Genomic DNA, 13,003 nt, shown 5'->3' on the forward strand with positions numbered 1-13,003 from the left:
GTCGAAGCGGTGGCATGTGCTTGTTATGTTCTTAATCATGCACCTACTAAGGGAAGACTCCACAAGAAGCTTGGAGCCACAAGAAGCCATGTGTCCCTCACTTCCGAATTTTGGGAAGCATTTTTTACTCTCTTGTGCCCCCTGAAAAGAGAGGCAAACTTGATGACAAATCTGAAAAATGTATCTTTGTTGGTTATATTAAGCTTCCAAGGCATACAAATTATACAATCTTATCACAAGGAAGGTAGTAATTAGTCATGATGTGATCTCTAATGAGGAAGCTTCATGGGAATGGAAGATTGAGAAAAAAAGTTCAAGTGTTTTTCTTGATGATGGTGCATTTGATCCAGTTGAAAAACAAGGCTCCACTTCACCTACTCCACCATCTAATTCTCCACCAAACTAATTATCATCATCCTCAAGTTCCGAATCACTACCTACAAAGACTAGAACTATTGCGGATCTCTATGGAGAAACAAGAAGAATTTAGAAGATGAGTTTGTTGATTTTCCCTTATATGCCACTACGGATCCGGTCTTTCTTGAAGATGCCTCTAAAGAAAATAAATGGAGGCGTGCCATGGATCAAGAAATTGATGCAATCGAAATAAATCAAATGTGGGAGCTATTTGAAGCTCCTAAAGGAAAGAAACCTATGGGCGTCAACTTGGTTTACAAGAAAAAGATGAATGCACAAGGTGAAGTTGAGAAATATAAGGCAAGATTGGTGGTTAAAGGTTAAAAACAAAAGTATGGAGTTGATTACAAAGAAGTTTTTTCTCCCCTTACACGCCTTGAAACAATTATTTGATACTTTATCTGGTCACGCAAAATATGTGCCAAGTTCACCAAATGGATGTCAAGTCCGCTTTTTTGAATGGCGAATTGCAAGAAGAGGTGTATATTGATCAACCACCGTTCTATGTGAAGAAGAATGATGAAAATAAAGTCTATTGGTTGAAGAAAGCTTTGTACGGGTTAAAACAAGCCTAATATGCATGGTATAGCTGCATAGATGAATATTTTGTAAAGATGGGATTTAAGAGGTGTCCATTTGAGCATACACTTTACATCAAGGAGAACAAAAACAAAATTCCAATAATTGGCTTATATGTGGATGATTTGATTTTTACGGGAAATAATCATGATGATATTGAAGAATTCAAGAAGAATATGATGCAAAAATTTGAGATGACCGATTTGGATTTACTTCACTACTTCCTTGGTATTGAGGTAAAGAAAGATGAAAAATGAATTTTTATCTCTCAAGATAGGTATGCAAAGGATTTGATGAAGAAATTTTGAATGGAAGAAGCGAAACCATGTAGGACTCCCATTGAAGTTGACTTGAAATTAAGTAATGATGATGATTATTAATTTGTTGATCCTACAATATAGAGAAGTTTTGTTGGGAGTTTGATGTACTTGACCGCCACTCGGTTGGGTATCACATATGGAGTTAGTTTGATTAGTAGATTCATAGAGCAACCAAAGAAGATACATTGGGAGGCCGAAAAAAGAATCTTGAGGTATGTTCGTGGAACTCTTGGAGATGGACTTTATTATCAAAAGACAAATGACTATAAGGTGCTTGGATATTGTGATAGTGATTGGGCCGGAAGTGTTGATGATAGTAAAAGTACTTCGAGAAATGTTTTCTTTGTTGGTTGTTGTGCAATCACATGGATGTCAAAGAAACAACAAGTTCTGTCTCTCTCAACAGCGCATGCAGAATATATTTCTTTATCAATAGCTAGTTATCAAGCATTACGGAACACATGGGTGTCGGAGGATCTTAAGCATGCCGCTAAGGAAAGTCCAATCATTTACTTTGATAGAAAGTTAGCTATAACACTCACTGAAAATCTGATATTTCATTGGAAGAGCAAACACATAAGAATCAAATATCATTTTATCTGAGACATGGTAAAGAAAGGAGAAGTTGTGATTCAACATTGCAATTCACAAGACCAAATTGGTGATATCTTTACGAAACCTTTGAGACCCAGACATTTTTAACGAGTAGAAGAATAAACTTGGCATGAGAAAAAGTTTAGCTCAAGGGGGATGTTAAACTAATAAGCTAAGCTGTAATTATTATTTTAATAATATATAATATTCTTAGAAGCACCTAGAATACACCTTTGAGGTTAAGAACTTTTGAGTTCATGGTATGTTGAATTCATGACCTTTAGCTTTTCATGTACCACGGAGTTGCATATTAAATAATATTCTAGTTGGTTCTATGGAGGCCTATAAATAGAACATTCTTTCAAGCTTTGTAATCATCATGTTTTATATAATTATTTTGACTGAATACAAGTCTAATTTTATATTTCTTTTGTGTGAGTTACTTGTGTGGATTATTAAGAACAAGTTTCTTCTCTTTAATCTCCAATTATTTTAGGCTTAAGTTCCTAAAGTAAATAATTTTTATACTAATCTCAAAATTATGAAATATACTATAAAGTAATTTATAGAATGGGAACTTCATAATTCTCTTAAGAATTCTTTAATAGTAGTTTGAGATTCTTTAGCTGTTTTTTAGATATTTATTATAATTTTTAGACTATGTCAACTATTTTTTATAAACTACTTAAAATCTTTATATTTGTGAAATATAGAATAATTCAATTGTTTCTTATTTTGTAAAGTAGTCTTTGCTATGTATTACAATTAACATAGATTTAAAAACATATATATATATTAAATGCAATCCATTTTTTAAATCATAAATTTATACTTTCTTAGGCTAACACAGGATATAAGTTTCTCACCAAATATTTTTTCGGTTTAAATAAAAAAGATATTGAGATGTGCTACGAGTTAGTATGATAAATGAATAATTGTGCACTTCTCATCATAAGATGTCAAATATTAAAATCGCCTTGTAATTTCAACTTATGTGGAAAGTAGCAAGAAAAAATAATAAAATACGAAGAAAAATTATAAGTTCAAAAAATAAATATCTAGAAATATCTAACAAGACAGGAGCATTAAATGGGTAAATTTGATAATTTTAGACACATATCTTGGCTTCCTAGCTTTTATATGCATTCTAGGTACATAATTTTAACTAAAGCCTATCTGATCAAAGGAGATCTTAATTCATGGCTGCTGATTTTAGCTAGGATCATGATGGGCATAGTGCATGAGAAGACGATCTCCCAGTTCTTGTGCTAAAAGGTAAAAATAGATTGGTACAAAGATTTAATACTCTAGATCTCACTCAAGTAATTTCTAGATTATATCATTTTAATCTATTGTTTTCTAATCCTTAATTTTGTATGTTTGTATGTATTTATACATATCATTAATAAGCTATATTAAAGGATTATTCATTATACATCAAATTATTGGAGAAGTATTGGTGGCCTGAATTTTGTTGTTGACTAGAGCAACCTTTTTATCAATATAGATGACAGATCATTTTACGTAGAATTCGAAATAGACGACAGTAGTGAAGCTATTTCGAAACGTGGAAAATGATAGCAACACAATACAATAAGATTTCAGCCACCTTGTACTCCTTTTCAGTGGCCATTACCTTTCTACTGCCTGTTGGATTTTAATTAATCTAAATATGGTTTATTGTTTAATTATAGTAGTAGTTGATTTAGTCTGAGTCTAGTAATATAGTTGTAGGAGTCAATAAGTGATGGAATAGAATTAGGAGTTTGTTTTTGTTGAGTTAGTGTGTTAGTGGTTCTTATTTTGTAGCCATACCTCATGCAGGTAGTATTTATCATCCTCTATATGCAAGATTGAATAATAAGAGTTTTATATTTTTTCCCAGTTTAATATACATACAAGTATGTGCGTGTGTGTATTATCTCTATACTTGGTATCAGAGCTTTACTAAACCATACTGTGATCGCTGACAGGGCCACATATGTCAGGCCTATGGCCACTACGTCGCTGAATGCCGAAAACCACGGAGAGAGAGAGATACGTCAAAGAAGGTAAATTTATCAGTAATACAAGGAGATGAACCAGCCCTGTTAATCGCCGAAGTAGAAAAAACTGAACACATGACTGGTGGTGAATTATTGTTGTTAAACGAGAAAGCAATGGTGCCCAAGCTATAAGCGGACACTAGACATCAGAGGGAATCACAGGTCTGGTAACTAGATAACGGCGCCAGCAATCACATGACTGGCCAAAGGGGAAAATTTAAAGAACTCGATGAAAGTGTTACCGGACATGTGAAGTTTGGAGACGGATCCACTATGAGCATAAAGGGAAAGGGATGCGTGTCATTCAAGTGCAAAAATGGCGAAGATAGGGTTCTTAAGGAGGTATCTTTTATTCCTACTTTATGCAACAATATCATAAGCTTGGGACAACTTTCTGAAGCAGGAAATAAAGTAGTGATCGATGGTGGTTATCTGTGGTCTAGGAGGAAGGTGGATGTTTGCTAATGAAAATGAAGCGGTCTGAAAATTGATTGTATAAAATTAGTCTCGAAGATAGTAGTTCAAACTGTTTACTTGCCAAGGTTGAAGAAAATACATGGCTTTGGCATGCAAGGCTGGGACACGTCAACTTTCAAGCAATGGAACTCATTTCACGAGAGGAAATGGTATATGGGATTCCAAAGTTTATGCAACCATTGAAACGGTGTGAGGGGTGTCTGTTGTCTAAGCAAACAAGGAAACCCTTCCCTCATCAAGCAAATTTTATTAGGAAACAAGGCTTGGAGATAGTACATGCCGACATATGTGGCCCGATTCAGCCCACAACTCCTGGAGGTAATCGATATTTTCTTTTACTTGTTGATGATTTTAGTCATAAAATGTGGGTATATATGCTAAAGGAGAAAATCGCGGCTTTCGAAATGTTCAAAAAAATTCAAGGCCTTGGTTGAAACTAGAACCGAGAAAAGGATCAAGATTTTGAGAACAAATAGGGGTGGTGAGTTCTGTTCAAGGGAATTCACATCATATTGTGAAAACGTTGGGATTTTGAGGCATTACACGACACCTTACACCCCACAACAAAATGGGGTGGTTGAACTTCGTAATCGTACCGTCGTTGCAATTACAAGAAGTTTTCTAAAGGAATCAAAGCTCCCATCTTTTCTGTGGGGAGAGGCAGTTCGACACTCTGTCTACATCCTCAATAGATTACCAACTCGAAGTTTGAATGGCAGGACTCCATATGAAGCTTGGTGTGGGAAAAGGCCCGATCTGTCTCATGTCAAGGTGTTTGGCCGAGTTACCTTCATGCAAATACAACCTGTGAAGGTGACTAAACTAGATGACCGTAGCAAAGCAGTGATATACCTTGGGAAAGAGCCGGGAACGAAGGGGAACATACTGTTTTATCCAAACACCGGAGCAGTTCATGTTTGCAGGGATGTGGTTGTACAAGAATATGAACTCTGACAGTGGGAGGAAAACAGAGAAAGCGAAGTGACGTTTCCCATGAGTGTGGTGGTGGTCAATGACAATGAGCACACAGGAATGGTACATGAGCATGAGCAAATCACGCCCCCCCATACGTCACAATCTGCACAATCTGCAGAATCTACATCTAGTACGACCACAACAACTCCAAATAGCAGCAGTGTCAGGTACACGACATCTTTGGAGAACAGTGAACAGCCAATGCGGTACAGAAATCTGATAGAGTTGTATGAAGAAACCGAGAGGATTGAACATCCAAAAGTTGAACTCATGCTATTGAAGATCCAGGTACCAGAATCATACAAAGAAGCAGCGATGGAAGATGATTGGAACAAAGCAATGACTGCAGAAATTGAAACCATCGAGAAAAACAAAACACGGGTCCTCACTGAGCTCCCTCCTAGTCACAATCCCATTGGTTTAAAGTAGGTATACAAGCTTAAAAAAGATTCTGAGGGGAACGTGGTCAAACACAAGGCGCGTTTAGTCGCCAAGGGGTATATTCAGACTAAAGGAATTGATTACGAGGAAGTGTTTGCTCCGGTGGCTCGCATGGAAACAATACGACTGCTATTGGCTCTCTCAACTAAGGAAGAATGGCAGGTGCACCCTCTCAACGTGAAGTCAGCTTTTCTAAATGGGATTCTTATTGAAGAATTTTATGTTTCACAGCCGGAAGGGTTCGAGAAGAAAGGTGAAGAAAACAAGGTATATAGACTCTTCAAAGCGTTCTACGGTCTACGTCAAGCCCCCAGAACTTGGAACACACGACTAGATGAGTGTCTAAAGGAGTTGGGATTTAAGAAATGTTTACACGAACAGGCTGTTTATACGAGGTGCAGCAATGGTGAAACTTTAATAATTGGCGTTTACGTAGATGATCTTCTTGTGGTTGGCTCGAACAAATCGGAGAGATCGAGAAATTTAAACTACAAATAAATCAGAAGTTTGAGATGAGTGATCTCGGTTTGCAGTCATATTATCTTGGATTTGAGGTAAATCAGGGTTTGGGCTTCATTACAGTGAAACAAACTTCATATACAAAGAAAATATTGTTAAAGGCAGGGATGATGAATTGTAATGCTATAAAGGTTCCCATGGAATGTAAGCTTCATATGGACAAGGACAAAGAGGGACAGGAGGTAAATGCAAATAATTACAGAAGTATTGTCGGAAGCCTCAGTTACCTAACACGCACGAGACCAGATATCTCGTATGTTGTTGGTGTAATCAGTCGTTTTATGGAACGACCAACCGTGAAGTATCAGCAGGCGTTAAAACATGTTCTAAGGTACGTAAAGGGCATGGTTAATTATGGGTTGAGTTATGCAAGTGCAGGGAATGAAAGCACTCAAGACCTCTGCGGTTACTCTGATATCGACTTGGCCGGAGACGTGACAGATAGAAGGAATACAGGGGGGATGTGCTTCTATCTCAATGGAGGTCTGATATCCAGGGCTTCACAAAAGCAACGGGTGATTGCTCTATCCTCATGCGAGGCAGAGTATATGGCAGCTACATACGCAGCTTGCCAAAGCATATGGTTCGTGGTTTACTGCAAGAGATAACGGGACGAAGTACTGGACCTGTAATACTACACGTAGACAATAAATCTACGATTGAACTGATGAAAAATCCGGTATTGCACGAGAGGAGCAAACATATAGACGTACGTTTTCATTTCATTCGTGAATGTATAGAGCTTGGGAACTGGAAGTCGAGTTCGTGAGCACAGACAGGCAACGTGCAGACATATTAACTAAAGCTCTAGGTAGAATTAAATTCGAAGATTTAAGAAAGCTGGTGGGAGTCATGGACCTGGCTCCAGGAAATACAAGTACGAAGTAGTTGAAGAAAAAAACTTATTTAGATTAGGGGGGAATGTGTTGGATTTTAATTAATCTAAATATCGTTTATTGTTTAATTATAGTAGTAGTTGATTTAGTCTGACTCTAGTAACGTAGTTGTAGGAGTCAATAAGTGATGGAATAAAATTCAGAGTTTGTTTTTGTTGAGTTACTGTTTTAGTGGTTCCTATTTTGTTGCCATACTTGATGCAGGTAGTATTTACCATCCTTTGTATGCAAGACTGAATAATAACAGTTTTACATTTTTTTCCCAGTTTAATATACATACAAGTGTGTGCGTGTGTGTATTATTGTAACACCCCCTTCTTAAAATAGAAGGGAAATATTACTTATAATCCATAAACCTGCAAACAGAGCACTAATATATCTCTAAATAAAAAAATTAAACAGTCTAAAATCGTCAGAATAATATTAAATCTCCAAACTGTTTAAAACAATAATATAAATTCTGAATACCCTAAATCACTAAGGGTTCAAAATAAAAATAAAATATTCTCGCAAATTTAAAATCACCTGATACAAGTAATTCAGATTTCCAAAACAAAGGGTGTCATAAATAATTTTTGAAAATCGCATAAACAGATATCTAAAATTTTCCAAATCAAATTTTAAAATAATTTTCGGAAGTCAAAATGATCAGATAATATTAACGGAGCAAATAAAATATGGAATTGAGTGAATTAGAGACATTCAATTTTAAGATGAGTAGCGCTGAATAAAAAGGGGATATAATCCGTACCTCAAATATCGCAAACTCTAATACTAACGAGATCCGCAAACACTCCGCTAAATTCCCCGACCCTGATCTAAATAACATAAAAAAATAAAATAAAGAATAATTAATAATTTATTATTAGTATAAGTTCCTTTTTAGATTATTTCTATTATTTAATAACACATTTATTACTCGTGCATTAGGCCTAATTAGTCATGCACTAGTACAAATATATAACTAAATTACTAACATTCAAATACTAGGAATGCTCCTCACTACTAGATGCACCTATATTATTAAAATACTAGTAGATATAATGATGTCCCAGACCTCTATAAACATAACTTCTTAAAGTTTGCATAACAAATTAAATTAGTATTACATGTACACCACGTTACTTTTACTCCTGCCAAATTAGTAGATCAAAGTTTAATCATTTTAATTTATAAACAAGACACCAAATGAATTAGTATTGAACAACTAAAAAAAAAAACCCTGACTTGCCTCTGTTATGCATGATACTCAACTCATATGATGATGACGACGTACATTATCAAAAAATTATTAACATAAATAATGATGTTTAAAGTATAACCTGAATTAATATTGCTCTTAACATAGTCCTGGATTAAACCATTCACATAACATCAAATTAAAATTAAAATAGTAGTACATTTGCAATTACAGCCACACTTACTAACAAAATTAACATATATAATTTATTAATCTAGTTCATAAACAAAGCACCTCATAAATTAATAATATATATAAAAACATTAAGTCTAATACTCGATTTAACCTTATAATAAAATCATGAATTTGGTGGACACAAAACTACACACATGAGCACATGGTTATACTTGATTTAATAAAATAGTAACATACCTTGTATTATTGGGTTAATATGTGTATACAAATAGAGTTAATTAATCTACAATCTATACTTGTCAACAATTAATAGCATGTATTTATCACACCTAAAATCTATAATCTTAATATAATAATATATATAATGATACAAAACATCAACTACGAAAGCATATATCATGATCGAAATAATACTTTAATTAACATTGACAACATTAAAAGTAAGTTAGGAACTAATATAGTAACCTGAGAACTAAGAGCTTGAAGAAGACCTTGTATTTGATGAATTAAATTGGTGACTCTACTCAGTTTGTCCTCTGACTTCGCCTACTCTTCTTTTCTATGCAGCTTCCATAGGGTTTGATTGTTAGACTCGAGTAACCGCATGGATTAATATAAATATATATTTATGGATAAGTAGATCACACCAATTAGGAGTTTGAGACACATCAAATATCATATAGCCCTAAATTTGTTCTAATTAGTAAAACATAAATTTATTTATAATCTAATTCTAATACTTTATTCTTATTATTATTATTATTTAAAATATATAAAATTCATGTATATTATATATATACCCCCTTAAAAAGGATTCCGTCCCCATAATCGAACGAAACTAAAACTCGTACCTGAATCGAACAAATGCGGATATTTCTCACGAATAGATTCTTCTAATTCCCAAGTAGCCTCTCTTTCCGAATGATTTTTCCACAAAACTTTCACAAACGGAATGGTGTTCTTCCTCAAAACTCGCTCCTCTCGAGCTAAGATAGCCTCAGCTTCCTCCTCACAAGAAAGATCCTCTCTAATCTTATGTGATGGATACTGAACTACATGTAATGGATGATATTTGTAGCCCCTCAAAACTGACACATGAAACACATTATGCACATGAGATAGTTGTGGTGGCAACACAACTCTATAAGATACTTCCCCTACTTTCTCCATAACGTCAAAAGGGCCAACATATCTCGGACTAAGCTTTCCCTTCATACCAAAACGCTTTACACCCTTACAAGGCGACACCTTTAAGAACACATGATCACCTGGCTCAAATCCCCCAAACTTCCTATGTTGGTCCGCGTAACTCTTTTGACGAGATTGAGCTTCCTTCAGACTTTCTTTAACTTTCTCTACCTTCTCATTAGTAATTCTAACTAACTCCGGCCCTTCGATGACTCTCTCACCAACCTCATCCCAACAAGATGGTGCCCTACACCTCCTACCATACAAAGCCTCAAATGGTGGCATACCAATACTCGCGTGCCAACTGTTATTATACGCAAACTCAACAAGATACAAATACTTATCCCAGTCACCTGTCCACTCTAAAGCACATGCCCTCAACATATCCTCTAATGTCTGGATCGTCCTTTCTGACTGTCCATCGGTCTGCGGATGAAAAGCTGTACTAAAATTAAGCCTTGTACCCCAAGCTTGTTGGAAACCCTTCCAAAAACGCGATGTAAATCTCGTATCCCTGTCAGAAACTATCGACACCGGCACACCATGAAGTCTAACAATATCTCGCTGAAAAATCTCTGCCAACTCATGAACAGGAGTAGTCTCTTTAATAGGCAAGAAGTGAGCGGACTTAGTGAGTCTATCAACCACCACCCATATAACATCATTCTTCTTGAAAGTCCTCGGCAAATGAGTTACAAAATCCATAGTAATGTTTTCCCACTTCCAAACTGGAATATCTAGCTGTTGCAACAATCCACTAGGCCTCTGATGGTCTATCTTCACTTGTTGACATGTAAGACATTTTCCCACAAATTCTGCTATATCTCCCTTCATTCCACTCCACCAAAAGTGCTTCTTCAAATCCCTATACATCTTGGTGGAACCTGGATGAATAGAAAATGAAGAACTATGAGCCTCCTTCAAAATTTCCTCACGAATCGTCGGGTCTGCGGGCACGCACAATTTACTACCCAACCACATCACACCCTCATCATCGAAATGAAATTGTGTTTGCTTTCCACCTGCCACCTCGGATCTAATAGCTTCCAAACCTGTATCACTCTTCTGAGCTTCCTTAACCCTTGAAACAAGATTCGGTTCCACTTTCAAATTTGCAATGCTACCACTTGATCCTCTAACATACAACTCAACACCCAAGCGCTCCAAATCTGAAATAAGGTGCGGCTGAGTAATGAGAGATGCAACACTCCCCAAGTTCTTCCTACTAAGAGCGTCTGCCACTACATTCGGTTTCCCCGGATGGTACTGAATATTTGCATCATAATCCTTAAGAAGTTCAAGCCACCTCCGCTGCCTCATGTTAAGCTCCTTCTGAGTAAAGATGTATTTGAGACTCTTGTGATCAGTAAAGATGTCACAAGTCTCTCCATAAAGATAGTGTCTCCAGATCTTCAAAGCAAAGACCACTGCTGCTAACTCCAAGTCATGGGTAGGATAATTCACCTCATATGGTTTAAGCTGCCTAGAAGCGTAAGAAATCACTTTCCCATGTTGCATAAGAACACACCCCAATCCTCTCTTAGAAGCATCACTATACACCTGAAAACCTCCACTCCCTGATGGCAACACAAGTATTGGAGCTGACACCAACCTCTTCTTTAACTCTTGAAAGCTCTTCTCACGATCATCATTCCACTTGAACTTAATTCCCTTCCTCATTAGCTGAGTCAATGGTAAAGCTATGGAAGAGAAACCTTCCACAAAACGCCTATAGTAGCCTGCCAAACCCAAGAAACTCCTTACCTCTGTCACATTGCTAGGTCTGGGCCAATTAGTAATAGCCTCGACTTTCGCAGGATCCAACTCAATGCCCCTACCAGATACAACATGCCCCAAGAATGCCACTTCCTCCAACCAGAATTCACACTTGGAAAATTTCGCAAACAACTTCCTCTCCCTCAAAATTTCAAGTACAGTACGTAAATGCTCCTCATGCTCCTCTCTGCTCCTAGAGTATATCAAGATATCATCGATGAAGACCACCACGAATTTATCCAGATAATCATGAAAGACCCGATTCATCAAATCCATAAATACCGCTGGTGCATTCGTCAACCCAAAGGACATCACGAGAAACTCATAATGACCATAACGAGTGCGAAATGTAGTCTTCAGAACGTCTTCCTCCCTAACTCGTAACTGATGGTAACCAGATCTCAAATCTATCTTCGAAAAGTACTTCGCCCCTTGTAACTGATCAAACAAGTCATCAATGCGTGGCAAAGGATACCTGTTTCTGACAGTCACCTTATTCAACTCCCTATAGTCAATGCACAATCTCATAGAACCATCCTTCTTCTTCACAAACAACACAGGAGCGCCCCATGGAGACACACTTGGTCTGATAAATCCCCTATCCAACAACTCTTGCAACTGCTCCTTCAATTCTTGCAACTCAAGTGGTGCCATACGGTAAGGCGCCTTGGAAATAGGCTCAGCACCAGGAACTAGTTCAATAGTAAACTCCACCTCTCTATGTGGTGGCAAACCTGGTAGCTCATCGGGGAACACATCTTCATACTCCTTCACAACTGGATAATCCTCGATGCGAGGTTCATCCTTCGATGTATCCTTCACGAAAGCAAGGTAGCCATCACAACCCTTAGATAAAAGTTTGCTCGCCTTTAGAGCGGAAATTAATTTAACCTCCCCTTTCGGCTGAGACCCTTGGTATACAAATTCTGGTTTATCTACATCCCCAAAGATCACCCTTTTTCCTTGACAATCAATTGTGGCACGATGTTCACTCAACCAATCCATGCCCAAAATAATATCAAAGTCATGCATCTCCATGGGAAGCAAGTTAACCTTACATCTTCTATCTCCAACAGCTATCGGACACTCTCGATACACATCAGAAATAACAACAGAATTCCCCATCGGGGTAGAAATAGACATATGAGGATATAATAATGAAGGTGCAACGTCAAGATGACGAACAAACGATAAAGACACAATAGAATGGGTTGAACCAGTATCAAATAACACATAAGCATCACGTCTACCAACAAGAAGTGTTCCTGAAACGGTACCTGAATTAGCTGCTGCCTGATTTGCCGTCAATGCAAACACTCTGGCTGTAGGATTCTGCTGACTTCCACTGCCACTACCACCGACAGCTCCTCCTCCACCAGGGTTGCGTGACACTGTGCAATC

The 13,003-nt window shown here is 37.0% G+C and overlaps 2 protein-coding genes across 2 annotated transcripts; both read left to right on the plus strand.

Annotated features, from left to right (window-relative positions):
* The first annotated feature begins 579 nt into the window (after positions 1–579).
* Positions 580–3,965, plus strand: LOC141696017 (secreted RxLR effector protein 161-like). The gene is made up of 3 exons (XM_074500214.1): positions 580–717; positions 1,398–1,840; positions 3,884–3,965. The coding sequence occupies exons 1-3, from the start codon at positions 580–582 to the stop codon at positions 3,963–3,965; spliced, it is 663 nt and encodes a 220-aa protein (XP_074356315.1).
* Positions 3,966–6,360: 2,395 nt separating this feature from the next.
* Positions 6,361–6,975, plus strand: LOC141696018 (secreted RxLR effector protein 161-like). Its single transcript, XM_074500215.1, has one exon. It carries the CDS (start codon positions 6,361–6,363, stop codon positions 6,973–6,975), a length of 615 nt encoding a protein of 204 aa, XP_074356316.1.
* Positions 6,976–13,003: the final 6,028 nt, after the last annotated feature.

The sequence above is a fragment of the Apium graveolens genome, chromosome 11 (genome assembly GCF_009905375.1).
Source record: "Apium graveolens cultivar Ventura chromosome 11, ASM990537v1, whole genome shotgun sequence".
Taxonomy (NCBI): domain Eukaryota; kingdom Viridiplantae; phylum Streptophyta; class Magnoliopsida; order Apiales; family Apiaceae; genus Apium; species Apium graveolens.

What these genes read in the sequence shown, in the direction of transcription:
- LOC141696018 (XM_074500215.1), top strand. Translation starts at nt 6,361, where the DNA reads ATGAGTGATCTCGGTTTGCAGTCATATTATCTTGGATTTGAGGTAAAT.
- LOC141696017 (XM_074500214.1), top strand. Translation starts at nt 580, where the DNA reads ATGGATCAAGAAATTGATGCAATCGAAATAAATCAAATGTGGGAGCTA. An exon ending in GTGAAGTTGAGAAATATAAG is followed by an intron (nt 718 to 1,397) that starts GCAAGATTGGTG and finishes CCTACAATATAG; the next exon opens with AGAAGTTTTGTTGGGAGTTT. An exon ending in ATCATTTACTTTGATAGAAA is followed by an intron (nt 1,841 to 3,883) that starts GTTAGCTATAAC and finishes GATCGCTGACAG; the next exon opens with GGCCACATATGTCAGGCCTA.